At 29.7% G+C, this 26993-nt stretch overlaps 4 protein-coding genes across 4 annotated transcripts; 2 read left to right on the top strand and 2 right to left on the bottom strand.

Annotated features, from left to right (window-relative positions):
• Positions 1-916: 916 nt before the first annotated feature.
• LOC123296901 (protein mahjong) lies at positions 917-15712 on the bottom strand. Its single transcript, XM_044878604.1, has 18 exons — positions 15569-15712; positions 14849-14999; positions 13978-14115; positions 13059-13488; positions 12514-12626; positions 11099-11542; positions 9865-9998; positions 9465-9789; positions 8986-9381; positions 8599-8878; positions 7836-8230; positions 6194-6799; positions 5891-6102; positions 5745-5829; positions 4603-5011; positions 3349-3506; positions 3217-3286; positions 917-1898 (listed from the first exon to the last, which is right to left on the bottom strand). The coding sequence occupies exons 1-18, from the start codon at positions 15664-15666 to the stop codon at positions 1504-1506; spliced, it is 4839 nt and encodes a 1612-aa protein (XP_044734539.1). The 5' UTR covers positions 15667-15712; the 3' UTR covers positions 917-1503.
• Positions 15713-17336: 1624 nt separating this feature from the next.
• On the top strand, positions 17337-18046 carry LOC123304944 (60S ribosomal protein L35). Its single transcript, XM_044886501.1, has 3 exons — positions 17337-17416; positions 17578-17714; positions 17776-18046. Exons 1-3 carry the CDS (start codon positions 17414-17416, stop codon positions 18005-18007), a joined length of 372 nt encoding a protein of 123 aa, XP_044742436.1. The 5' UTR covers positions 17337-17413; the 3' UTR covers positions 18008-18046.
• Positions 18047-20167: 2121 nt separating this feature from the next.
• Positions 20168-21219, bottom strand: LOC123305414 (N-terminal Xaa-Pro-Lys N-methyltransferase 1). The gene is made up of 2 exons (XM_044887121.1): positions 20524-21219; positions 20168-20458 (listed from the first exon to the last, which is right to left on the bottom strand). The coding sequence occupies exons 1-2, from the start codon at positions 21045-21047 to the stop codon at positions 20182-20184; spliced, it is 801 nt and encodes a 266-aa protein (XP_044743056.1). The 5' UTR covers positions 21048-21219; the 3' UTR covers positions 20168-20181.
• Positions 21220-21267: 48 nt separating this feature from the next.
• Positions 21268-26649, top strand: LOC123305422 (golgin subfamily A member 2-like). The gene is made up of 4 exons (XM_044887134.1): positions 21268-21399; positions 21456-22869; positions 24669-25267; positions 25506-26649. The coding sequence occupies exons 1-4, from the start codon at positions 21352-21354 to the stop codon at positions 26361-26363; spliced, it is 2919 nt and encodes a 972-aa protein (XP_044743069.1). The 5' UTR covers positions 21268-21351; the 3' UTR covers positions 26364-26649.
• The last annotated feature ends 344 nt before the right edge of the window (positions 26650-26993 follow it).

Here is a 26993-nt window from a genome sequence, read left to right as displayed (position 1 = left end):
GTATTAATATGTGATCTGTCAGTTTGTGGCAGTTCAATGTACTGTTTACTACAGCTGTAATACCCACGTATATAGTAAGTATAGTATATATCCATGGTAATACTTTACAAAATATAAGTAATTAATAACATACAGTATGTCAACAAGTCTGAAAAGACCTACTATGACGTCACGCCCGTTTTAAAATTTGAATTTCCGTTTTAGAAATAGTTTAAAATTACTAAAAAATAATGGTTTAGTTCAAATGTTCAGCCAATGAAGTTACGGAAAAAATATTTGAACCAAATTTAAATTTCATGAATATTCCCTATTATCAGAATAAACATCACCGTATAAATCAAGCCTCTATTGACGATACCGAGTTAACTTGTTAATGATTCCACTAGAAATCAAATTTACTTTGCCACTTTTATATTCCAAAGTTAATTTCCTTAACACCAGTTATGAAAACTTCCCAATATCAAGTCATTTATTCAATTTTCTAATGATTCCAAATTTTAAATGAATCTATGTTCTAAACGGATATTTAAAATTTTACATATAAACATAACGAAACCCAATAAAAAAATCCAAAAAAGATTTTAAGCAAATTGACTAGAAACCTGAAGAGTATATGAATAATCGTAATCGTAAGTGCAATAAATAACAAAAAAAAAAACAGTATATTTAAAAAAATTATATTATATATTTGAATGTCTTAGAATATATTTACATTTTCATATACAAGGTACTGAAAATAAAAAAAAAGAGATGTTTCGAAATAATAAAGGTTTTGAAATTTTCTTGTTTATAAATAATATAACATAATTTTTATCAAGAATTTACTTTATCCATTAAAGCAAAAATTAAACAAACAATGATCGATTGATATCATAATGATCGATTGATATCATGATTATCCTTTTTACAAATGATAAACGAAATACGGAACTATACGACAATTCAGCAAATGCATACCAAAGCAAAATATGATTTTTAATGACAATTTTATAATAATTATGATAATAATAATCTTCTTTTTTTTGGCTATTTACAATTTTTACTCCAAACACTGAATTGGAGGACAATTGAGTTTATTTTTTACTTAAAATATTAAAACTTTAATAAGCTTAGTTCTATAATAGGATTACAATTTGCCACTGAGTTCTCTAAAAGAATATTCAATTTGATATCTATTTTTTTGCAGTAATCCTTTTCTTAGAAATATGACTTTAAAATAAAAAATTTGTCTTATTTAAATAAATTATACATCTTGAAAAGTAAGGAACGAAAAACGACCGTTCTTTTATTTTGGGTTGTTTATAAAATACCTACAAAATAAGAAAAAGCTGGAAGCATAGGCTGGCTAACGTTACAATTTGCAGCGTTAGGCAGATCAAATTTTTTATTTGGACGTAATTTTAGATACAGGATATACAAAAATGAAAAGAATTGTGAAGGGAGACAAAAATCATTTTAGTCTTTATTGTGCGACGTATTTTATGAACAACCCAGTAATCAAACTTATTCGAATAGTAGATCCTCTAACGCATCCATGTCCGATGTATCTGACATAGAAAATGCACCACCATCGTCATCGTAATCATCATTGCTAGACAATGATTGCCATTCACCGTCATCATCGTCATCATCATCATCATCTTCGTTATCGTCGTCATTATTTTCTTCGTTTTGTTCTTCGTTATTCTCATTTTGGTTATCATTTCCTGCGTTATTTTCATTTTCACCCGCAATATTATTTTCATTATCATTAGCCGCAGGTGCAACACGTAAACCACCCTCAGCAGCACCATTTCCTCCACCTCCCCCACCACTAGTTCGTCTCCGTGAATTACGCCGTCTACGGCGCCTACGTGAACTTGCTGCAGCTACCGCATCGATTAATAGATTTATGCTATCTATAAAGACAGAAAACAAAATTTAATTTCCCAGTTAACTTTTCTTACAAGTTATTTTATAAAGAACACTCTCGGTATATAGAAAATGACTTTGTTGTTATCAAACAAAAGAATTTCATTCATGCCTTTTTACGAAAAATGGTGGGCTTTAAATTTGAATACCATTTTTTTTTTCTGAAGAAAAATATAGCTTTTGCTGATGTATGATAAAATTAGAATGTACCAATGATAAAATTTTGCAAAAACTTCTATGCTACCAAGTGGATATCGAAAAGGACTATTGTAATTTATATACAAAGTTGTAGAAAATAGTTTTTACTTCAATTTATATCCCCTTATAATCCACAGATATAATTGCAATTTTTATAACTTTTTTATATTTTGAATGCACTATTTTAAGCTCATTTTTACAAGATTTTTCATCTATCCTCTGAGGGCTTTTCTATTTACTTTTTTACTCTGAGGGCTTTTCTATTTTACTTTTTTTTTCTATTTCGATTACCTGATATCATAGTTATTTAGTTTGTTGACTGTTCTTGATCTTTTTATTCAATAACACTCCTCTTTTTGGGTCTAAGGTCTAAGGCTAAATTATAATTTTTGAAATTTATATAAATATTATCGAAGATAATAAATGGAACTCTAGTCAGCATCAGTATGAATTAGCTAATTTGGTGGCGGACTGCATTCATACTGAGGATGACTACTTGGTAGTCGGAATACGTATTTATAATATACGAAAAACTGATCTAGGAAATTGGGGCAGAAATCGAAATTTATTTGAAATTTATGTTTATAAATAGCTTGGCCATGACTGCTTTTAAATTTACACCGCAGGCGGTTTTCATGTTTGGTATGGTAACATAAATTTGTTCTCTATCGAATTATCGTATTCGTTTCAAACATACGGTAAATAAAAAAAAAATAAAAAATTCATCCTTATATGTTATTTACATTATTTTACAGATTACAACTAAGAGATTTTATTATAAAATTGATAAAACTGCACATCAGATAAGTTGTAATCAAGGTTTTTCTTTATATAATATGTGCCTCAAATTTATCGATAGTTTTATTCTTTATTCATTTTGTTTATATTCCGATAAGGGTTCTTTAACCACAAAATGAAATTAAAGTAAGACTTTTCGTCGATTTAAATAAAAGTGAGGAAGAAAAATAAAAGGATACCTGGAGCTGGAATAGAAAGGAAGGATCATATTACTTCTAGATCGAACAAAATCAAAATCCACGAAAACTAAACAAAAGACAAATTAAGAGGCAAAAGTACAGTCAAATTTAAAATTTTCAAAATACATACTTTCTTCAGATTCAGATCCGGATCCAGATCCATCTTCGGAGTTATCCATATCATCATCATCATCTTCTTCCTGAAATAAGAATAAAACATAATAATTTGGATCTTAGAAGTAGTTAATTTATAAAACCTTACCTGTTCATCTTCATCATCGCGGCGTCTTCCAACATCGTAAATTCGAACTACGCTTTCTTGACCTGACTCAAATACACCTTGATTTTCGACTAGAGCAATTTGTGTATCGTATTTGTTGATACATAAACTGAATATATTTTTCTTAACATCTATAGTAGCTGAAATTAAAGATAAAAGCTATTAAATTTTTGGAATTTTTTTTACAACTGAATTCTACCCAACAACCCAACTTTTGGTAAGCAAACTAAAATATACAAATATATAAATAAAATTTTCCATTTGTACTAAAAATAAATATGCTCCTGAACAGTTGATATAGATAAAATTTTCTTTTATATCTATAAGAAACACTTCATGTAATGGAATGGCAAAGATTTTATAACACCACATAATGTAAGTTGTAAGGATATTTGCTAGTCTGAGCCTTAGAAGTATTCTGTAAAGTCATCTTCCACACAGCATCTTTCTTTGTCTGAGTTGTGTGTAACAGAATTGATTTTCAAGTAGTAAAAAATTTTTTTCCTTAAGATACCGAGCTTGTGAACTTTTAAACTATTTTAGAGTGGCTAACGTCAAATTGTGATGTAGTAATGGCTTCTTGCCTACCTGAGAAGATAGATATGAGCTAGCTGGGTACTTTTAATTGCGCTGTCTACGGATGAATGAAAGTTCAACGAGCGTTAAAAGTTTCATTATTCCTGTATTTATGGAGTGCGGAGGTAAAGGAGCACAAATTCTTATGGCTGTTTGGCTAAAAAAGTGTCCAAAAAATAGCATTAAATAAAGTGGTTAGAATGGCGCTTGTGTAGCAGAATACTTTAATGTGAATTTCTCTAACCTACTCTTACTACTTTAAGCACTGCTTTTAAAATTTACACTTTAGCTACAGCAGCGCCATCATTACTTAATGTTTTTCGTCGGACAATTTTTCTTATACTAATATGAAAATAGTAATAAAATTAATTTCATCCTGCATCGTGTCTTTCAATTAGACAAACTTGATATTTTCCGCCTTAAGGTATTTCCAGCATGGTATTTGACTATTTGCAGTTTCTATGCTTAGGCTATGGTAACTATATAATAACTTACATTTCAGCCTAAATATGATGACCTAAAATTTTCTCATTAGCTCCAAACGAACGAAATATAAATATAATGAAAATATTTTTTAATTGAATTTCATTATATTCGCCGTATTGTCTCTAAAATATTTCTAGAAATCAAAAAAATACCTATAAATATTTAATATCTTACCTATGCTACTGTAATCCGATGCATCTAGTGTTTTAAAACTTGTATCATACTCAATTTCCTCTTCGGCTTCATGCTCCAATGCTACACCATAAATAATATCTCCTAAATTTGTAAACAACACTTGTGATTGATTCAAAGTAGGCACTGTACGTAACAAATGAAAAGTACGCAAATCCCATACTTCTGTATTAGATACTACTTCCAAACCATTTGGATGGAAAACACCACTTTGTGTTTGATTTAATTTATCAAATTTATGTATCTGTTGATTTGATACAGCATCCCATAGAACACCATCTGATAAGATTAACTCATCTGTTGGACTAAATGTTGCTTTGTTCTTTGTATATTGATTACTTATCGTTGGTGATAGACTAAATAATTTTGTACCAGTTGCTACGTCATAAATCTGGAAAATATAATCATTTTAATATATTTATTATTGACTAAAATAATAAAATTCAAATTGCATTTTACGTCCTTTTGTTAATCGACGTAAAAGGAGGTTCTCAAGTCAAACCGTATAATTTTTTTATGTGCGATCACACGTTACTTTTTACAGAGTAGTCCAAATTCGATCATTCATTTTTTTACTGGATAGGGTATACTTCGAAGATTATATCATATAAACTAAAAAAAAATTCGACCCTAAGGGAATGATTGATTATTCATCTGTGAACCGATTCATATTCCGTATGCTCACCAATTTCTGCGCCACAAAATTTTTGTAAAAAATAGAACTGAATTACGTTTTGAAATCGACGCTTATTTAACAAATGTAAAATATAAAAGCAAGACCCCATTGGTGGTTTGAAAATTTTTATTTACATTCACCCCAATGAGTGCTGTGTACATAGAATGCTAGAAAAAGTGTAAAGAAGTGTTCATTGCTGAAGAAGTGTTTAATGAATATATTTTTGAAATATGATTACTTATATATCATAGTTCCAAATTTTTATGACTTTATCATTTTTACAACTTTATTATACTCTTCATCAGTGACTACAAGAATACATAGTTTCAGAAAGTTTGACCGAAAATCATTTTCCATTGAGGATTCGTGGGATTCTTTGGTTAGATTTGATTATCATAATATGACAAATAATGATTTTAAAATTACAAATAAATTTTAAAATACTTACAGTAGCGATTTCTCCCCTCGTTCCGATTATTTTATCTTGCGTTAAATTACTAAATTCGACATATTCTTCCTCATCTAATGGACATCTGAAACGGAAAAACATCGAAATAATTATCTGATACATTCATAATCAAAATTTAAACTTACTTCATTTCAAAATATTCTGTGTCCCATAAAGCTGATAATGGACTTCGCCATGATGTCGATGTTAAAAGTAATTTTCCAGTTCGACTTATTTGAATATTATTTATTAAACTATCATGACATTGATAGGTGGCTTCCTCGTTACCTGTTTGTATATTAAATAATTTGACTTCACCATTAAAACTTCCAACAATCATTTTTGTATCATTATTCGGCTGTAGGAAACGAAAAAATTTGGCTTGAAATATTTCTGTTCTTATTAAGCAAATTATGTTCCAAAATATTATATTAAAAATTAAATCTTACCATAAATTGGGCGCAAGTATAAAAACTATCCACAACTCGAATTGTTTGTACCGGACAAAATCTTGAATGTATTAGTCGACGATCTAAAGTCCGAGAATTATAGCCCATAGCACGTTTACTATGACGTAAAACAACATTATGCATGGATGCAATATGTGGTTTTGGATCAGGACATTTATGCGGAACGAATAAATTAAATTGTGGGCATGTAGCCATTGGATTTTTACACAATGCATGTTGATTCGTTAAATATTCTGTTATAATTGAGTCTAATGTTATTCGCGGTGGTACAATTGTTTCATCGGTTGATGTACCAGGTATTGCAATTGTAGTTGTACCACTAAACGTATCCCCTGTACACGAAATTTGTTTTTCTAGCCGACTATTTTGTGGTGTTGAGGTTGTAGATTGATTATTAGCACTTGTTGATGAGTTATTTGTTTTTCTGATAATTTTAATGGAACTTGTCGATGTCGATTGTAGTTGAGAAGCTTCCGTAGTTGGTGTGGTTGGATGATTTTGCGTTGAAGTTGATGTGGTTGATGTAGAATTTGATATACTAGTGTTCGCCGTATTTTTATGGTGGTGGAGGTATGGTATCCGTGACTGAAATACAAAAATAAAAATTCTGGTAAAGAATTCTCACTGCACGGACAGAAAAGTGAAGTTGGTTTTTTAAAATCTTTAGAAGTACGCAAACGAACGTTCAATAGTCCTAATTAAACAAAGAGAAAGATAGTTTAGAAGTGAAGTCATTGTTGGGGTATGTGGCAAGTTCGATGTCAGTCATCAACCCAATTATTCATACATAATTTTGGACTTTTATAGACACTTATTTTTTCTTAGTAATGTCTAATTTAATTTGTTACAAATAGTTTTTAAGAGATTGTTTGATAATTTTTAAAAATATAATAAAATTATTTTTGACATTTATTTAAAATTTCCCATATTTGTTTTTTGTTTTTTTGCCCAATAGATGGCCGAGATACTTTATTAGTCTATTATTATTACCTCAACGTCCCTTTATCGTTAAATGTTTTCTTTTCAAAAGGAAATATTTATCTTTCTTTTGTAAGAAGATTTTTAATGAATTGTATGAATAGCTTAAATTGTTAATGCCTTTAAAGAAAAATATGCTATTATTAAATAATAGTATATATACATTCTAGTCAGTGATATTTACAATTGTTGGATTTCAGAACTCTTCAAAGCGAACAACAGAAAAAAAAATTATCGTATTTAGTGCACCACTGTGCCTGTCATATAAAGGCGATTATCAACCGTACAATTACTTCTACATAAATGTGCAATTATTTAAATAAAAAAAGTACAACAAACATTTTTTAAATTTAAAATAATATATTAGCATATACATTATTCAAATACAATGTGCCTGTTAATTGTCTGTCTGACAACCACAGCGCCATAATGTAGGTTCGTCTCTTACAAGAATAGTGCCGTAAAATGTCTCTGCGTAAGACACAAACACAAACTAGTTCATACTAAATGGAAAGATCCCTGTAGCTTCTCTTCAGAGGAAATCGTATGTGAAAATTTTTTTTACATAATATTGTGTCTTGAAATTACAAATAAAGATTCCGAAGCCAAAAAATGTATAAAAAAGTACTGATTATCTACTTACTCTTGGTGTAGTTGGTGGCACATAGCGTAAAGGACTAAAATTATTACCAGCTATTGATAAATTTTTAGCAATTGATGGTGTTGGAACATTGATGGTACCTGGTGGTGGTAAAATTGCATTTAATTGCGCTTCACGTTGTAGTGTTCCAGCTGTTTCATTCAAACCACGTCCAACCAAATGCTGATGTATTAATTGTAACAATTGTTTATCATTAAATTGTATTTTTGTCTGAGCCACAACATTAGCACGATGTATATTCGCTAATGATGCATCAATCTCATGTGATGCTGTATGTTTGGTATTTCCAGACACCTTCTCCATAAGCTCGAGCGCATATTTTTGGAATAATACATGTTCTTGGCGTTTTTCTTGTAAAATTGGTGTTCGCATTAAATCTATAAAATAAACACATAGAGTTATTAATTTCCATTTAAGGATCCTGCACTAATCTTATAGGAATTGGATCACGTACAAATTTGCTCATAATACGAGACTTTTGGTCAGGATGCTTAGATCTACAAGATCGTAAGCCAATTCCCATACGATTAGTGCTGGGTTTTTAATTTTTACAATCGATAAGCTTTTGGAATAAACGTTTATATAAATGCAGTTATCTGAGCTTGCCTTTCAAAAATTTTTTTGTAAAATCTAAATGCAAAATTGAAATTTCCAAAGTCTTAATTTTTGATTGTAGATCACTTTTTGTTAAATGAATTTCATTACTGAATAGGTAAATTATAAGCACATCGCATATTTTACTTACTTTGCAATTGTCCATTAGTAAAAAGTGGTAGCTTTCCAATAATTTGTTTTACAGTATCCGATCGTGCTAAGCCAGCTAATGCACGACATGCTAACGTACGGATGGAATCCGCATCCGTAATTGGTGTTTTAACTTGCATCAATTGTAACAACACCATAATACCGCTTTGGGATCGAACACTCTCCCATACTTTTTGTATTAGCTCCTCTGAATTGCGTAAATTTGATTTTTTTCTCGGTGATCCAATTCCCATTGAAAAACGTGTTACCGATCCTCCAGGCTACAAAATCAAAAATATTAATAAACAACATTTTTTTAATTAAGCTTAAAAAAATAGTAAAAGCTAAATAAATTTGTTTCATTATTCATACTTAAGAAATTACTTACTCTGTGAATCGGTGCACAAACACAGTTCACGATTACACTAAGTGCAGCCTTTTGAACATCTGGATCAGCAACAATTTCACCTTCAGCTGCTCCTAGAATAATGTTTATACCAACAGTGATCGCTTCTTCAGGTAAATCTACCCGTTCTCCGAATAACATTTGAACGCGTGGCATTATTGCACATATTGCAAGTACATCTAATGCTGATTTTACTGTTTCGGCTCTTCCACCAAAATTCCATTCATATGAGAATGCTATGATTTGTAATAAAATTGTAATAGCACCTAATCGTAATAATTCATCAACTGGTGGCCAATGTGCTCGATATGGTAGAAGTTCGAGCATTGTATCAATGCGTTCTTGAACATCTTCAGCACTATTTAATTTACACATTGCCTAAAAGAACAATAAAACATTTCAAATCTCTTGCTCTGAGTAAATTCTCTCAACATAATTCTAAAAAAAATCAATGTCCTTACCTTATATGGTAATAATTGAACAACAGATCGTTTTAACTGTTCACTACGTACGTACAAATGTGCTTCCAAATAACGTTTCAATGCGACACAAACATGACGAACAATTTGTCGGGCTGCACAAACTACATCATCATTTAAAAGTAAATGATCATCATCTGTTGATAATATAGGCAATGTTGATATTACATTATATAATTTTCGTAAACCATCTTGATCGTCAAACGCGTCCAAAATGACTTTAAATGAAAATGTTAGGCCGAAAAACATAACAGCATGGCATCGACTTGAATCATGATGAGAGCATTCTATTAACCAAAGTGCATACCTGGAAAATTATTTAGTAAACGAATATACTTACACTTTTTCAACACAAGTATGATAATATTAATCAAAAACTTACTTTACTAGGTGCCAAATGACATATTCTGATAGTAAACATACTTTTTCCATGGCATCTTGGCAGTAAGCTAGGTAATATAAACATATGGAAACACCTGTAGCTGCTACAGAAGGTCTTGGCACTTCTAATAATCTCTAAAAAATATTTTATGCTTGAATTAGAGTCTTTTTCGACTTACGCTGATGCATCAATTATAGTAGCTGAAGCATCAAAATATTTCAATAGGCCATTAGACACTATGACTACTATCGTTATAATTACTGACATCTGTATAGATTATGGATTTTAAAATCGGTTTGTCATAATATGATAAAAAAAATGAATTTATTAAATAATTCTCGAAAAAAATTGTTTAGCGATTCGCGACTATATTTTATATCATTCACAGCTATAGTTCATAAGTCATTGAGTAGAAATTCCTTTTTTATGTCATTTAATTAATTATATGTTCTAAGATAATTTTTACACCCTCTTCGGCATTTCATATTTCAATCAGGAGAGATCAGCTCAGTATTTTGGAGTCACAAATTGTCACGTATCAATAAGATTTGGATTGGCTTGTGATCTCAAACTTTAGAGCACAGTTCATATTACAAATATATTTGTGATATAAGGTTTAGATTGGCTGTTGTGTAATGTATGGTTTGGATTGACTGTTTTGTTTATTTACTTGCTTATGACATTATAAGCGAGCGAATCCAGTCAAATAGCCTGTTACAGTTTCAACTCCAGCGGGTAAAATTTTCAAAGATATATATAAACTGAGAAATGCAGAGAGTAATGTTAAAGAAGGAAATTAAGCGGTGGCGCTTATGACGTGTGCTATTTTCGTTACTATAATTTTTATGGAAAATAATGGAATTTTATTTTCATTTCATAAAAATATTCTGACTTCGCATGAAAATTATTTATTTTATAGATCGAATGCACTTTAGATTAATCGCTAAAATATAAACGTACCGTGATATAAACAAATAGCATGCGTCTAGATTAATTTTTACAATATTTTAATATTTTAAAGTCTAATATCTCAAAACTAAATATCACATCCAGAGTGCAATGTTGCCATTACATAAACTTTTCATAAGCCTAAATTTAATCTGTTTAAGTCATATCTATTTTAATTTGTATTTTTCTAATCATTTCATTGTATTGTTAAAACTTGATACTCTACTATAAAATTAAACTTTTTTGATTTGTGGGTTTTCATCGTGCCATAAAAATTAATGTTTACCTGTAAACCACCAGCATGTATAAATTCAATGGAAAACTTCTTGTGACACAGCAATGCTGATAAGTATTTTAATGCTTCAAATGCTAAACGAACATCTCCATGTTCTTTCACGTTAACGTAACTTAATATTAAACCCAAAGCGTTCTGTTCGAACGCATGACTTAAAAACTCTTGATATTCACCCATCGGTGTTAAATATTTCAAAATTAGTATTTGTTTTGTAGACGCTGTAGGAGGGTACATTTGTATATAACCAATGACATAATTCTCTAACTCCGCCCATGATGAATTACTTGAGTCTGTTACATCTAAATTATGTTGAGCGTGATTTTGTTGACCTCCCGGCGATTTCTGTGAATTAAATGATGAATTATTTGGTGGTGATTGAATCGAATTGTTTAAATCAATTCGGGCACGTTTTCTATCGGGTTCTTCGTGTAAAATCTATAAAGAAAATTTTAAAATTAAATCAAGAAACCATTGCAATTAAAGAATCAAATACAAGAATTAATCTGTTGACCCAAATTATTTCTAAAATGTATACATTACATTTAATTGTAATAAATGAAACGGGAAAAATTTTATTATTTTATCTTATCATTCCAATCTTTAAATTCTTACAAGTGCCTTTTCTTTATTATACAGATTTCGTTTTTTATTAATTGCTATTTTTATCACGTTTTTATTAACTCGCTTTCATATATGCCCGTTCGGGTCAAATTTTATAATTAATTTAAAACTAACTTTCTCAATGAACTCGATTTTTGAAATCTAAATACTGGTTACTGGATGACAATGCATGAAAAAAAATTCAATACTTAAAAGAACGAGGAGTTAGAATTGAAATTTTGAACAAAGATAACAGATGGATGACAATGCATGAAAATTTAAAAAAATCTAATACTAAAAAGTAGAAAATAAAAATTTTAATAAAATATAATTTTTAAAAAACAAATTTTTTCAAAACGAACTAAAAAGTATAAAATAAATTTTTATAATTTTAATGTAAAATTTAATGTTAAAAAGCGTGGAGTGTTAGATATCTCAATAAAAATGCAAGAAGGGCACACCTTCAACCTTAAATTATACATTATTTTTAGTTCGTTTTAAAATTATTGACCATTAAATACTGAGATATAGTTACTCAATGTTAATGAATTTTATTGTTTAACAGAAACGACTGTAGTTAAAGTATAGATAGTTGAAGAGACACTTTATTACGAGAATACACCTTTTTTTTAACGAGAATATCTCCGCATTGTACATTAGAGTTAAAAGTAACGCACTAGTTTTCAATGTATGATAATTATTTTACACAGTATGGTAAAAAACATTATTACAATATTGTAAGGAGACAACAGCCTTAATTTTTCTATTATAGATGTAACAAATTTGTATACTGGAAAAGTACTCACTTGATTACTATCGAATTTTGAGGGTGTTTTGCTGGTGTTTAGAGATTTATCTGGACTGTATGTAATTGCAGGACTTTTCATTGAACCATATATACCATTTTCTGAGTACCTTGCTAAAACATAAATATTGAAAATGTAAGAAATGTTTCTTATAAAAAAATAAACAACTTTTGTTTGAAACATTCTTTTGTGAAACATCACTTTTTTTACCCGTGAGGGTGCAAATTAGGACAAAACTTTGGTGTACATTTTCTCCAAAACTATAAAAAATAAGGAGTTAAAAATTTGCAGGTAGCTTCAAACTATAAAATATTTTGGGAAAGAAGAAATTTTGGGCTGAAAGACCCCCATAATTGTGTTGATTTTTTAAACTCTTCTAATTTATTAAAAATAATGCAAGCACTAACATTCAACACTTTCTATATAGAGTATTTCAACAATTAATTCAGCCAATTGTTTGTTTTCACTTGTTAAACTGTACATTTTAAATCTTTTATATCATCTTTTTCTATGATTATTACTCAATTGTACAAAAATCAACTTACATTTATTTCTTGAACCATACGGTGTATTTTTAATCCGTTCATTATCAAGTTGATTGGATAAATTTTGCTGTTTTTGAAATTTTGATAAATGTGCAAATGGTCTGTCTAAATTTGATGCCGCTACATCATTACCAGTCCCTTCATCGGTAGTACCTTCCGCGACAGTTCCGCCATCATGAGTGCCATTTTGTATGTCACCGTTACATTGTACGTTTTCACCATTTTCTTTGTTACCATTTATTGTACTCTGTATTTCCCATAAACGTTTTAACATCAACGGTATCAATTTACCATTTTGTTCACGATATTTTGTGGCAACTTCTTGCACTTCCATGGCAGCTGCTAATAACCCTGTTGCATAGCTGCGTAATGGATCTTGCGCAGTTTGTGCCCATTTTAACATTCGATTTATTAAACTATCATTGTCTGGCTACAAAAATTATAAAAAACGTCTGGTTAAAAATATGGCTTTGAAATAAAAATAAGGTATTTCTTCTTAAATTTTTTATAAATTGACTTCTTTTGATCAATATGTATATATATTATCCTGGCAATAAATAAATAAATAAAAAAAGTTATCATTTTCTACGATGGAAGTGGGAAGACTAATTGGTAATTTCTAAGTTAAAATCGTAATTATTTCGTTTTTGTATTTATGCTCCAAGGCGCTTGCCGCGAAAGCAAGCAGTCCGAGATTCGATTTCTGCCGTTTGTATTAAGTTTTCACGTCATAATTATTTCTGAATTTAATAAAAATTGAAGAGCTTTGAGTAACTTCAAAACTATTCGCAGTTGAGGTTTGTATTTATAGTAAATATTAATCATAAAATAACTAAAACGTACCCCAAACGGTAAGAATTCAAATGTAAGCCAAATTTCATTTAATTGAAAAATGACTTTTCCCTGAATATTAACTTACCTGGAAGACAGCAGATGTTTCTAAGCCTGGCATTGTATCCAAAAGTAATCTACATGCTGCTATATTTAAAGCATCAATATCTTGATCAGGAACTCGTACACGAGACCAATAATTATCTCGTAAATAATCATTTACCAGCTAAAAAATGTAAAAAAATTCTTTAAACTTAAAATTAATAGAAATATTTAAACTTTAAGATTCATCAGTTCCCACTGAACCAAATTGGTTAAAATTTTGATTAACCCCTGAGAGTAATCGAGTCATACTATCCATTACTTCTATTGGTGTCCCATAAGTATACTACCCTTTTCACTTCTATTTACGTAATGGAAGAAAATTAACAAAATACTTCGAAAAATTTTAAAATCTGTGTCACAACCTCCTGAAAATGCGAAAAAGCCTCCAAAACTCCTTTTTCTTCTAGACATGCTAGAAAGATGCAACTCGACATGAAATTCTATGAAACTTCATAAATCGAAAAAAAAGTCCTTAAAATAATAAAGCCTTTTTTATTTGCTTATTTTTATCTTATATGTTTTTTTATATGATGCGCGGAAGTCTTCTTGTAAGCACAACGAGTTCTTAAACATTCTAAACTAATGCCTATAGTAAGTTCAGTGCGCAGCAAGACCCGTGGCCAAAGGCCGAAGTCGCCTTATTGCTCAGGGGATGGAAGTATAGTTGGCGTTTAGGGGGCTAGCTAAGCGGGGTCAAGTAAGTTGAACGAGAACCAGTGGTGGATTTGCCTTTAAAGTTGGCATTGTCTATATTATAGCTGAGGCCAAGGTACGTTCTCTAAATGAATCATTATAGCGAGCGAGGCTACAGACAAAAATTCAATGCTATAGGCAATTCGAAAGTTGCTTCTTACCTTTGTCATAAATAGATCTTTACGAAAAAGTGTTTTTAACATTTGACCCAATTTACATTCTGGATCGGCTCTAGATGGATGACGTTCATCAAATGGATCTGGATCCATTTTTTGATAATTTTCTGTTTCTTGTTCAATAAGTTCAGCTAACCTAAAATTAAAAAATAAGTTGAAATATACCAACATCATGTTAAAAGATATTACAATTTCCCAAATGACAAAAAAGACATATATAAATATATAATATAAAATAATGTTGGCAGATTATTTAATAATTTGATTAAACATATGGAGTCCCCTTTTTCCCTATTACATTATCTTCTAAATTTAAGATTGAACGTAAATATAGAATAAGGAAACTTCATGCTTGAAAACAACAAAGCAATTAACAATCGTATCGGTAATTTCCTATATGTGAAAATTTTTCTAACCCCAAAATTTCGTAAATACCAACATGTATCTTCTTTGAAAAATAAGAATTTTCAAATTGCAATAAAAATGTACAATACTTATACGGAGCCTGATGCTAATTTTGGTAAATATTTCACCATGTTGTGTTAACAGTTGTCCTTGCTTATGCTAACAAAATTTTACAGACCAAACACGAAAGCCTACATTATAAAACTTACAGAAATTTCGAAACATAAACTACTGAAAATTAACTTTCCGATACAAGCCAACAATGAATAATAAAAATATATATAATAAAGTAAATGATACCTGGTTAAAACTGGTACCGGATCGTAACCGGATTGTGTATGTTCTTCTTCCCATTGACGTAAAATTGCCGCAGCATCCGTACTTTGTGCCAAATCCATGATATCTTTTCCAAAAAAAATAAAAAATAACAGTTAACTTACACAAAAATTTTATTAATATCAGTTGCATGTGCTTATCATTTTTGTTAATATAAAATATATCAAAACGAACATAACCTCAATATATACAAAAGATATTACGATTTAATTAAATCTAATTAATTTATTTTTACATAAATTAATTAATTAAAAATAACTTACATTTAAATAAATTAAATGTTTAAAAATAAATGTTTACAAATATGGTTCAATTGTTTTTGTAAGGCACAATTGTTATTCTTTTTAAAACATAATTTAAAAATTTTGTTGAGTATTTTTAAAATACATCTTTCAAGTTAAATTTTACTTTTAGTTTCATAGTTGCATCCTTCTCACACATGTGGCTAATTTAATATCATTTAAATTGTTGCCTTTGTTTACACGTTTTGTTATGTTTTATTTCTAGATAATTCATTCATATTATTCATATGTATGTAATCATCCCTCCTACAATAAGTTCTTTTCATACGTAAGTATTTTCCAAGTTGTGTAATTTGAAAATTGATAAGTTCGAGAGAAATATTAGATTCAAATTTTTAACTAAGAATACAATTTTGAAGATTTGATTAATACTATTGTTGATTAATACAAATTTATTAAATCTAGAAACTTTAACAAAATTTAATTCAGTGTGTGTATTTAAAGAAGGAAGCAAAATAAATTATTACGTTACGGCAGTTTTTTTTTTTTTTTTAATTTTTTTCACCTTAAAGCCGGTTGCACACTACCAGAAATTCGTATTATACAAAAATGGGCACCGACAAGTATGTCATAAATACACATACAATATAAGTAAATCTTTTATCTATGCATACACAGTACCAGAATCAAATCAATTCTTATAAGAAATTCACGCAAAATATACCATATATTGGGAGCATCCATAAAAACGTGGCTCGGTCAAGACGGTGAGGGGGTTAGTTACAATGAAAATAATTTGCATTTTAAGTTGCAGTGTATATATTTAATTTCAAAAATTGGATAATTTTATATTTTATGAACGTTATATTCTAACATTACTGTAATGCTAGTGTATCAAAAAATACGAAATTTCTTCTTTAATTTTATATTATTATTATTCTTTATTGATATGAAAATCAAAACATCACACAATATATAAACATACAATATTCAATGATAATAGTGATTTAACAATTGCGAAAAATTTCTACCATAAAATAAAAATAAAATAAATAATTAAAAATAGCTTAAAAATAGTTCAGACATTCAAACAAAATCCAAAGAAGGATGCTTATTGGCACTTTGAATTATTGAAACAGTGTCAAGCGTCAATATGAAAGCTTGGTAGATGTCTAGTTCTACCAAGTATGAAAGTACACCTTCACATTTTTATAATAAAAACATGTCTTTACATTCCCAATGAAGGTCTATCGAAGTCATGTTCTAATAAAAATTAATTTTAAACAACTATTGAATCTTTTAAAAGAAATTATACTTGATTAAATATTAACTTTAATTTATATTGTTTTGTTATATTATATCTATTATTAATCACTTATCTTTTTTTAAAAGTTATTTAATAATATTTTTTCTTTAAATCCCCGGGAAAATTTAAATTGCTCACAACCATAAATGATTTATACTCGTATCTTCTCCTTGACAATTTCTCCAATATCTGTTTCGTGCTGCCCTCTTCCAAACAGTTTGTAATAGAAATTCTTTCCGGTGATACGAGTACGTCGCAAACATGGTAGGTTTTATAAATAAAATATTATCTTAATTTACTAATATTAATCGAATTACTATTACAATTTTTTTTTAAATATTTAATATTGATTCTCCTTGCTTTTCGGTATGAAAAAGTAATTTTGGAAAATTTCATTCTCAAAAATTTTTTTCATATGTTTTCAGGGTAAGGTTAAATGTTCCGAATTGAGAACCAAGGACAAAAGTGTCCTTACCAAACAATTAGATGAACTTAAAACTGAATTAACAAATTTAAGAGTTGCTAAAGTGACTGGCGGAGCCGCTTCAAAATTATCTAAAATGTAAGTTATATATTGGATTTCGATTTATGATGGTTTTTCATGTTTTGCTTATTTATTTCAGACGAGTGGTTCGTAAAGCTATTGCTCGTGTATACATTGTTATGCACCAAAAGCAAAAGGAAAATCTAAGAAAATTGTTCAAAGGCAAGAAACACAAGCCATTAGATTTAAGACCAAAGAAGACCAGAGCCATCAGACGTGCATTAACACCACATGAGGCAAAATTGAAGACCCGAAAAGAAATTCGCAAGAAGTCAATATTCCCACCAAGGAAATTCGCCGTCAAAGCTTAATATGTATAATTTAATTATAATATAACAAGTTTATAAAAATTTTGAGTTTTAATTTCAATATATCCTTTGAATCTTGGGCAATTGAAACAACACAAGTGTTGTTTGTATTATCTAATATGTAAATTAGATGTTTTACATTAAGTGACTTCTAAACGTTAAGTATAGGTGAGTAAAAGACAATTATTCTTGGACATCTATAATCTACTCACTATTGAATTGATATGCGAGTATATTTTTAAGATCTCAGCACCTCGAAAGTAAAAAAACGAACTTTTTATCACTCAGCGAATCATTTTCATTGAATAAAAAGATTATAGAAAGCGTTGATGTATTTATTTTATAGGAATTTTGTATTGTGTTAAAAGCGTGATTTTGAGTTTTGACAACTGATTTCCTCTCGTTATTTAAAAAGACTGGTGTTGATATTTGAGGTTTTTTTGAAGGGAAATTTTGAGTATTATAAAGAACAGACTGTATTGCCATTTTCTTTTCAGTTAAAATCGCCCTATCTACTATAGTAATTAAATCAAAGCGAAGTATACCAAGAACACTCTACCCACAAAAAAAAAAAAAAAAAAATGGATAGCTTGGAAGTTTTTGTAATTAAAATTGTACATATATAGTTAAACAATATATATATACAATTTTAATCAAAAAACTTGGGTTCAATTGACCTTATATGAGGCAAATAATAAATTATACGTTGATTTCAAAATACTGGAAATACTTCCAATTTCCATTTGATTTTCCATTGTGGGTAGAAAGCGTTCTTAGTATACTCCACTTTGCTCTAACTACATATAGGTAGGGCGATTTTAACTGAAAATGAAATAACAATACAGTCTGCACTTTTTATTAATAAAAAAAAAAACGAAGTTTTTCATTCGGAAATTCGGTTTTGCATAGTGCAGAAGTGCAAAAAAATAGCTCATGTTCCTAACTGAGTTTTTGTGATAGCAGATGTAGGTAAATTTCTAATTTGGTGGAAATCGAAACAAAACTTTTGTTTTATTTGCATGCAGTTTTTGCAAATTTGTTAAATTTGCGGAAAAGTGTTTTAAACCGAAGCTGTTTGCTACTTTATCAATGTAAATTTTACAGCATAAATTTTCTTCTATCTCTTTACAGTGAAAAGCTATTAGCTAGCCCCCACTCTAAGCGTTACACAACACCTACGACTGTATGTAATTTGGCATCCCGCATTAAGATCTGTTTCTGTTTTGAGTATTCAAAAAGGCAGACTTTTGCAATTTCATTTTTTCTGTTAAAATAGTCCGATCTATAGTAATTGGAACATAGAATATAATAATTTTGAGTAGGATCAACAGCCCGGTGTAATATAACGTCAGAATATGTTTTATTGTCAAAACATCCGACTAACTTCCTATTTTCATTTAACATATTTCATGAAACTTTCCATTTGTTTCGGTAATATCTTGTATATATGACTCAATTTGTAAACTAAAGTGAAACGACTGGTCTATTTTTCTAAAATTACAAATCTAATCTAATTCGCGCCTTAGCCAAATATTGCGTAGTAATTTAGAGTTGAGTCATATTATAAATCCAGTTCACGGTGTTTAGCCAACATCGATGAATACTGAACATAGGATTGCCACTTCAAAGTTCTGGGAAACCGGGAGATAAACCAGAAAGTCGGGAGATAGTGAAATTAATATAATTATTTTACTACAGAATTATAATACTGTTAGCTACTAAGTTTAAACATTTAAATAAATATACTTCAAGTAATTTAAAATAAAAGCTGCTAATAATAGAGGATAATCCTGATGTCGAATTGGCCATATTACCCATAAAAATGTAAAACTATGACAAAATTTGAAAGTGAAATTAAAATTGATTAAAAATCGAAGAAGTTGGTTACAAATCAAAGATTGCATTCAAAGGTTACCCATCTCCTTTTAGCAAAACAAAGTTTTATATGTAATCTCTATGGCGTGAACTGGAGAATATAAGTTGATATCGGGAGTCGGGAGAGAATACACGATTTCTGGCAACCCTAATTGAACATCCTTATTCTTGTTTAAAATCAATAAGTCGTAACAATTTCTAGTTTTAGCTCAATAATCTGTTATAAAAAAAAAACTTTTTAATTTTAACAAAATAAATATAAATTATTATTTAAAAATTACAGTAAACTTATATACAGTGACTTAGTCATTGACATTTAATTGGTTTAATTTTTCATGTAAATTTACTTCAGATTTCACTGTCTTAGATTTTAACGCAAACATATGTACTCCATACAATCCTTTGGGAAAATTTGTTTGTTTCACATCTTTAAGGATTTGTAGATTTGATTCTTCAAAAATTTTTACTAAAAGTGAATGTGGTCTTGTTACAGATGAATCTTCAGTATCCATTTCAACTTGATCTGAAGATGTTACATTTTCTTTGATTACTATTACTCCATTTTTCTTTAAACCGGATCTGAAATAAATTGTAATTGATTAGATTTCTTTAAGTTCGATCATTTTGGAAACAAGTTTACGTACTGACACAGAGTTAAAAATTGATGTAAATGTTCATCCTTTAAATGCCCCAAAACCCATTGACACCAAATAACGTCGTAGTATTGGTCTTTAGGTACAAATTCTTGTAGACCTGCTACAAATTTCTCACCAATTTTATGCTCATATTTTCCGATGTAATTTAATGAGTTTTTAATAAAATTAGGATTTTGTTCGACCATATCTACTTTTTTAAAAATAGGGGCTAGCAAATGTTTAGTAATACGACCTATACCAGCACCACAATCCAATGCCCGATCTCTGTCCGGACCATTGTTAAGATTGAATAATGATTTTAAGAATAAACGAGATCCTTTAATATCTGTGTCGGATATAAATCCAAAACCCCCTAACATTCCATCAACTGTGGCTGGTATTTTAGCCCAATACTTTTTCGCATGTTCGTAAAATTCATCCGACTTACACTCCTGATCATTATCATTAATTTTTTCATCGTTATTTTCTTGATTTTGAATAGTTTCTAAGTTTTTATCACAGTTTTCGGACATTGTTTATTTTAGATAAACATATTAAGCAAATTTGAAGTTTAACAAATTACACAAATCAAATACAAATATTTGTTTGAATAATAAGAAATTTTCGAAACTCCTAAGCTTGAAATGTCAAGATTTATTTTCATCTCAAAAAAGACTCAATTTTTTTTTGAAATTTGATTGCACGAGTTTTACCCGTACTTTTATTTAATTTTTGTTAAGTTGGTAGCTGAAAACTTGTGGGCATCGTGTCGTGTTGTCAATTATGACATGGACTGTCAAGTTAACTTTTTATTAATTTTATTCAATAACATAAGAAATGGCAGATTTATCAAAAGCTGATAAAATTGCAGCTGGTTATAAAAAGGTATTCATAGTTTTTCATTAAAATTGCATAGTCATTAATGCCAATTATCGTTATAGCTAAAAGAATTTCAACAAAAAAGTCGAAAATCTGAGCCAAAACAAAAAAAAATTGAAGATAATGATGAAATTGTGCCCCCTAATAATTCAAATTCCACGCCTCCAATGGAAAATTTTACTACGAATGGAAATAATATTTCTACAACTTCTCCGGAAAAATTCTTTGATGAAGCGTTTGCTACAAATCAAGGATCTTCAGAGCATACCATAAATTTACAAGAATCTACTACAAATTTTATGAATTTTGATAAGATTGTGTATGAAGAGAATTCAAATGACACTCAAATTCCTTCCATTACCTCCTATTTTAGCAACAATCATGAACAATTCGCTAATAATTTCGATCAATTCATTCAACCACTAGATACGAATATTCAATTGGCAGACACAAATCACGCAATAATAGATCAAAATTTGCAACCAACAGATACGAATGTTCAACCAATAGAACAAAATTTTCAATTAACAGATACAAATCCTCAATCAATGGACATAGATCTTCAATCAATAGACGCAAATTTCCAATTAGTAGATACAAATGCCCAACTAGTTGATATAAATCTTCCATCAACAGATTCAATTCTTCAGCCTAATGAAACGATTATTACGTTTTCTAATGTACCATCCAATGCTGAACCTTTTATCGAAATTTCTCCACAAGTTCAAAATGAAACCATAGTACCTGCCGAAACTTTTGTCGAATTATCAAGTGCTGAAAATATTCGACAACTTTCAACTGAAATTAATAAATATATTGAATCGACAGATTCGACATCTTTTCTAGAAAGTACACAAAGTGCATTAGAAAAACGCAATCAAGAATTGGCGAGTATCGTTGAAAATCAACGTGTCGAAATTTCTCAACTTGCATTGAATCGTCAAGAATATTTAGATCGTATTCAGACATTAGAAAGTCAACTACATGCAATGCAATCAGAAATGACAGTCAAAGTTCAACAAGAAATTCGACCATTGCAAGAACAGTTGGAGTATCATGCTAAAACAACAGGAATTCTTGTTGGTGAAAGATCTGAGCTAACAGCAGCATTAGAAAAAAGTCAAACCATTATTAAAGAAAAAATTAGTGAAAACGAGGAAATTCAATGTAAATTACGTGCATCGCGACATCGTGTTAGTGACCTAGAACGTGAATTATCAAATGTGAAAGCTGAATTAGATACAAGAATTCAAACACAAACTATAGAAAATGTTGATATGTTGAAACAAGATTTAATTCAATCAAAATCAAGGATTGAAGAATTGACAGAAGACATTGGAGAATTAACGCAAAAATTGAATTCCCAATCACAGGAAAATTTGTTATTGAAACAAGAATTAGCTGAAAAAATAAACAAATTGTCGTTAACGGAATTAAAATTACATCAAATATGTAATAATGAAACATCACAATTAGGTATATTTGCATTTTTTCTTTAATTTTAAAAACGAATTCAGAAATTTTCGCTCACAAGTGAATGAAAAAATAAAGGGCCAAATTTGGAGATTTTCTTTTTCTTCAAAAAACTAAAACTCACTTCTTTCATTTTTAACTTTTATTTTCATTTTTACAAACAAATATTATAATAGAGTGAGAGAAAAACTTTATGTAAGATTGTTTATGTAAGAATTCATTTTAAACTTAATCAATAACAAATTGTTGCAATGTTGTGTTGTACTATTATCGTGTCATTTTAGGATTTCATGGAGAATTTTTTTGTACCTCAACCTATCGAGCCATTTTTTTTTTTTAAATGATCAGGAAGGTCCATACATCGGAATCTACATCTAACTTTTTGCCGCTAGAAAGTTTTGGTTTTTGCTATGGGCCAGATAGGCTAATCATTAGAACCCATTTATGAGGTGATTTTTGAAAATTTTAAAACCTTGAAAATATGGGCCAGAAACGTATACTCGGGGGTTTTCGAGATCTCTGATCACTATTCCGAAATCAGAATTTCGATATAATCTCCCTCTCTTGGGGTAATTTACCTCGCTGGTCCAAAATTGCAATATTCTGTAAATATTCAACAAAATGGATCAAAAAAGTATACTAAGGGGTTTTTGGGATCACTTATTACGATTCCGAAGTTAAAATGAAGATGAACTTCCCTCTTCTGGGGATATTCGCCCCCGCTGGTTCAAAACAGCAGGATTCTGTAGGTAAATATTCGACAAAATGGGCCAAAAAAGTATACTCGGAGGTTTTTGGGGTCACTGATCACGATTTCGAAGTTAGAATGGGGATATAATCCCCTCTTCTTGGGGTTTTTCGCCCTTCGTTGACACTGTAATTTTCTGTATATATTCAATTTGGATCGGCGGGGTAACTTACCCAAGGAGGGGGGAAAATATATAAAAATTCTTCATTTTAGCCTTTTTTGACCTAAAATGATTCGTCTATTTATTAAAAAACACTTGTTATCGACTAGTCTGCTATGTCGATGCTAGTAATGCCTGATATTACTTAACTTTGGTCGTATGATCGTGTTTTGAATATAGTAGTTGTCATTAGACACACTTAACTGGTGTATGCCTAGCTATGAGTACAACATAATACTGCTGTATTGTTTTATGTATTAACATTCATAAGAGCTCTTGTTACACATATATAATATATAAGCATACAAAGTGGGATTAATCCCATACTGTATCGCCTAATCGTTTTTGTATCTATGCCTAGTGTTCAGTTTACATCTAGACATAGGCCTACCACAATATGACAAAATACATAAGTTAAACAACTCATCTAAGAAAGAGGTTCTATAGACATGTGTTGAAGCTTCGATACGCGTTGAGTTAGTTGTAGGACGCTTGGAGTTGTAAGTCATACTTTTGCAATTTCATATAACATCTATAAAACCTCTTACTTAGATGCATTGCTTAACGCAATCTGTCTATGCCTAGATGTAAACTGAACGATTATTATATTCCATGTATGTTAAAGAAAAAATAGATTATCGTTTGAAAGTAGTTGGCTCAGTTCGGCTGTACGAAGTCATTTTCTGTTGATGATTATTATGTTCGTGCCTTTTTTTTTTACAATTATCGTGAGCTGCATCCGCATTGAACGCCAAGTAGTATCAATTGGCTGCGTAATTTATTAGTTGTATTCGCGTGCAATCCATATGTGATCGAAAATTTATGAATTTAAATTATTAACTGTGGATTATTAGTTGTTTATTTTTTAATATTAATTTGCATATTTAAAATTAGAATTACAGGTTGATACTTTGAATAAGGAAAAATTGGCTATGGAATTAAAAATTAATCATTTAGCTGAAGAATTAAAATCGGTATCTCTAGAGAAAGAGAAAACTAATGAGCAATACCAGCAGTATGTAACACAATTAAACGAACAAATTAAAACATTTTCACAACAAAATGAAAATTTACAAAAGGAAAATGAAAAATTACAGAAACGGGAACAAGAATTAGTTACGCATATGGGGACTCTTGAAAAGGATATCCAAACATTACATAAACAAAAGTTGCCACCGCAAAAAGATACGACAAAAGATTTATCTGAGATACAAATGCGTATTGCCAGTTTAGATCAATTGATTTTAGAGAAAAATAAAGAGAATGGAAAATTACTGGAGGAGAAAAAAGATTTATTAACAGAATTGGAGTTACGAAATCAACATATAAGTCAATTGGAGGAACGAATGAACGATTTAGAAAATGATAAGCCAAATGCAGCTCGTTTAGTAGCGGCAATGGAAAGTGATAAAGCAGCTGCAGCTCAAGCCATTAAACAGAATAAAAAATTAACTGAACAAGTTATGGAATTACAAGATAAATTTGTTGAATTTGTAAGTATCTAAATTTTCGATATGCATTTAAGAATTTTGTGTCCCTTTTCTGAAAGTCTGTAAAGTGTAACAGTATTCGCAGTAATAATTTCCGAATACAAATGTTTCTAATACGAAGTAAAGGAACAGAAAAGTAAAGGAACAGCTGCTTTAATAAGCTGGGCAACTGTTTTGTCTCCTTTACGTATCAATTGTTAATTTTATGATTGTAACTAAAGCTAAAATTTCTATTTTACAGACGCAGAAAGAATTAATGCTGACTGAAAAATTAGAAAGTGAGCAGCATTTAGGCCAAGAAATTTTAAAGAAATTAAAAGCGTGTGAAAATGAAGTCGAAATATTAAAACAACAATTAAATGAAAAAGATGCTAGAATTGTCGAACTCGAAAGTAATCACATAAAAACGGATGTGACTGATAATAGTGTTTCCACTCCTATCATTACAGAATCACTTCCAGAGTTGCCTGCAAACCACAATGCCCCAAATGTGATACATCAACACCAAGAAGAAATAGCACCTCCCGTAAATAAAACTGAAAATAGTGCCTTAAACTCGACAAGCTATCAACCTGCCTGTGAAAAATGTAAATTAATTGATGATCATTACGAAAAAGTTAAGGCCATGGAACAGCTAGAGCAACGCTTTAAACGTATTATGGATGATGTAGCACGATTAACTGAAGAAAAGCTAGAACTGGAACATCTTGTATTGCAATTACAGAGTGAAACGGAAACAATTGGTGAATACGTGGCATTATACCAATTTCAAAGAGGTATTTTAAAGCAACGATCACAAGAGAAAGATGAAGAGTTACGATTATTGAATCGCGACAGAGAACATATGAAGGAAAAATTAAATGAATTAAATAATTTGGTTCAACAGTTTGTTACAGAGAAAATATCTTCATCCGTATTAATAGAAGAATGTCAAAAATTCCGTACTGATGCAGATCAAAGTGATAGTCCTGAAAGTATTAAACGAGCTGATAAAATTCGAGAATTAATAAGTGAAATTAATAGCAGTAATTTAATTGAACCTAAAGAATCAGTTGCGCATGTATGTTCATATTGTTCAGGTCAACTAATTACAGTTTAAAAGTAATATTATTTATTTAAAAAGTGTACAGAGTACCAAAAGTGGTATATTACCTAATCCGATAACACGCCGCAAATTTTTGTGTTTCAAGATAGATTTTGTGAGTCAAAATTTAAAAAAAAAATATAAAGGAAAATTAAAGCTGAAAGGGAAGCTTTAGTTTTAAATTTGCAATTACAGTAAATAATTATTTATTTCAATACTTGTGGCAGTTTAACAATACTGTTTAGGGTACGGTTTGTAGTACTCTATACTGACTCCTCCATTTATTTATTATATTGAAATGTGAAACTGAAAATTTTTTTATATTTTAGAAACTAAATTTGTAAAAATTTGGAATTTGTTTTTGTATATAAATATAATCATGTGCAATATCAAAAATTTAATTGTTATTGGTTTTGAATTTTTTCCAAATTTTAAATTTTTTTCGCAATTTGGGGCCACAATACTTTCATTTGGTGGCCGCAAAAATATCGTAATTATTTTTTCTATATTTTTATAGGCAGTAAATAGATCGTTATAGGCACTTTTTTTCGTCATTATTCACACAATTCCCGTTAATATGAGCTTTCATGATTTGACCATCCTTTTCTCCATATAAATGCGCGTTGGTGTGTTTATAAGCAGTCT

Source organism: Chrysoperla carnea, chromosome 1, assembly GCF_905475395.1.
Source record: "Chrysoperla carnea chromosome 1, inChrCarn1.1, whole genome shotgun sequence".
NCBI lineage: Eukaryota > Metazoa > Arthropoda > Insecta > Neuroptera > Chrysopidae > Chrysoperla > Chrysoperla carnea.
Note: the sequence above shows the minus strand (reverse complement) of the source record. Positions and strands in the feature narration are given on the sequence as shown.

Bases quoted from the DNA above. Each gene is read 5' to 3' on its own strand.
- LOC123296901 (XM_044878604.1), bottom strand. From the start codon at position 15,666: ATGGATTTGGCACAAAGTACGGATGCTGCGGCAATTTTACGTCAATGG. The intron at 15,000-15,568 runs GTATCATTTACT...TTTTAATTTTAG, and splicing joins CCGGTACCAGTTTTAACCAG to GTTAGCTGAACTTATTGAAC. The intron at 6,103-6,193 runs GTAAGATTTAAT...CGTTTCCTACAG, and splicing joins ATACTTGCGCCCAATTTATG to CCGAATAATGATACAAAAAT.
- LOC123304944 (XM_044886501.1), top strand. The intron at 17,715-17,775 runs GTAAGTTATATA...TATTTATTTCAG, and splicing joins GCTTCAAAATTATCTAAAAT to ACGAGTGGTTCGTAAAGCTA.
- LOC123305414 (XM_044887121.1), bottom strand. From the start codon at position 21,047: ATGTCCGAAAACTGTGATAAAAACTTAGAAACTATTCAAAATCAAGAA. The intron at 20,459-20,523 runs GTACGTAAACTT...AATTTATTTCAG, and splicing joins CAATTTTTAACTCTGTGTCA to ATCCGGTTTAAAGAAAAATG.
- LOC123305422 (XM_044887134.1), top strand. From the start codon at position 21,352: ATGGCAGATTTATCAAAAGCTGATAAAATTGCAGCTGGTTATAAAAAG. The intron at 22,870-24,668 runs GTATATTTGCAT...ATTTAAAATTAG, and splicing joins TAATGAAACATCACAATTAG to AATTACAGGTTGATACTTTG. The intron at 25,268-25,505 runs GTAAGTATCTAA...TCTATTTTACAG, and splicing joins AAGATAAATTTGTTGAATTT to ACGCAGAAAGAATTAATGCT.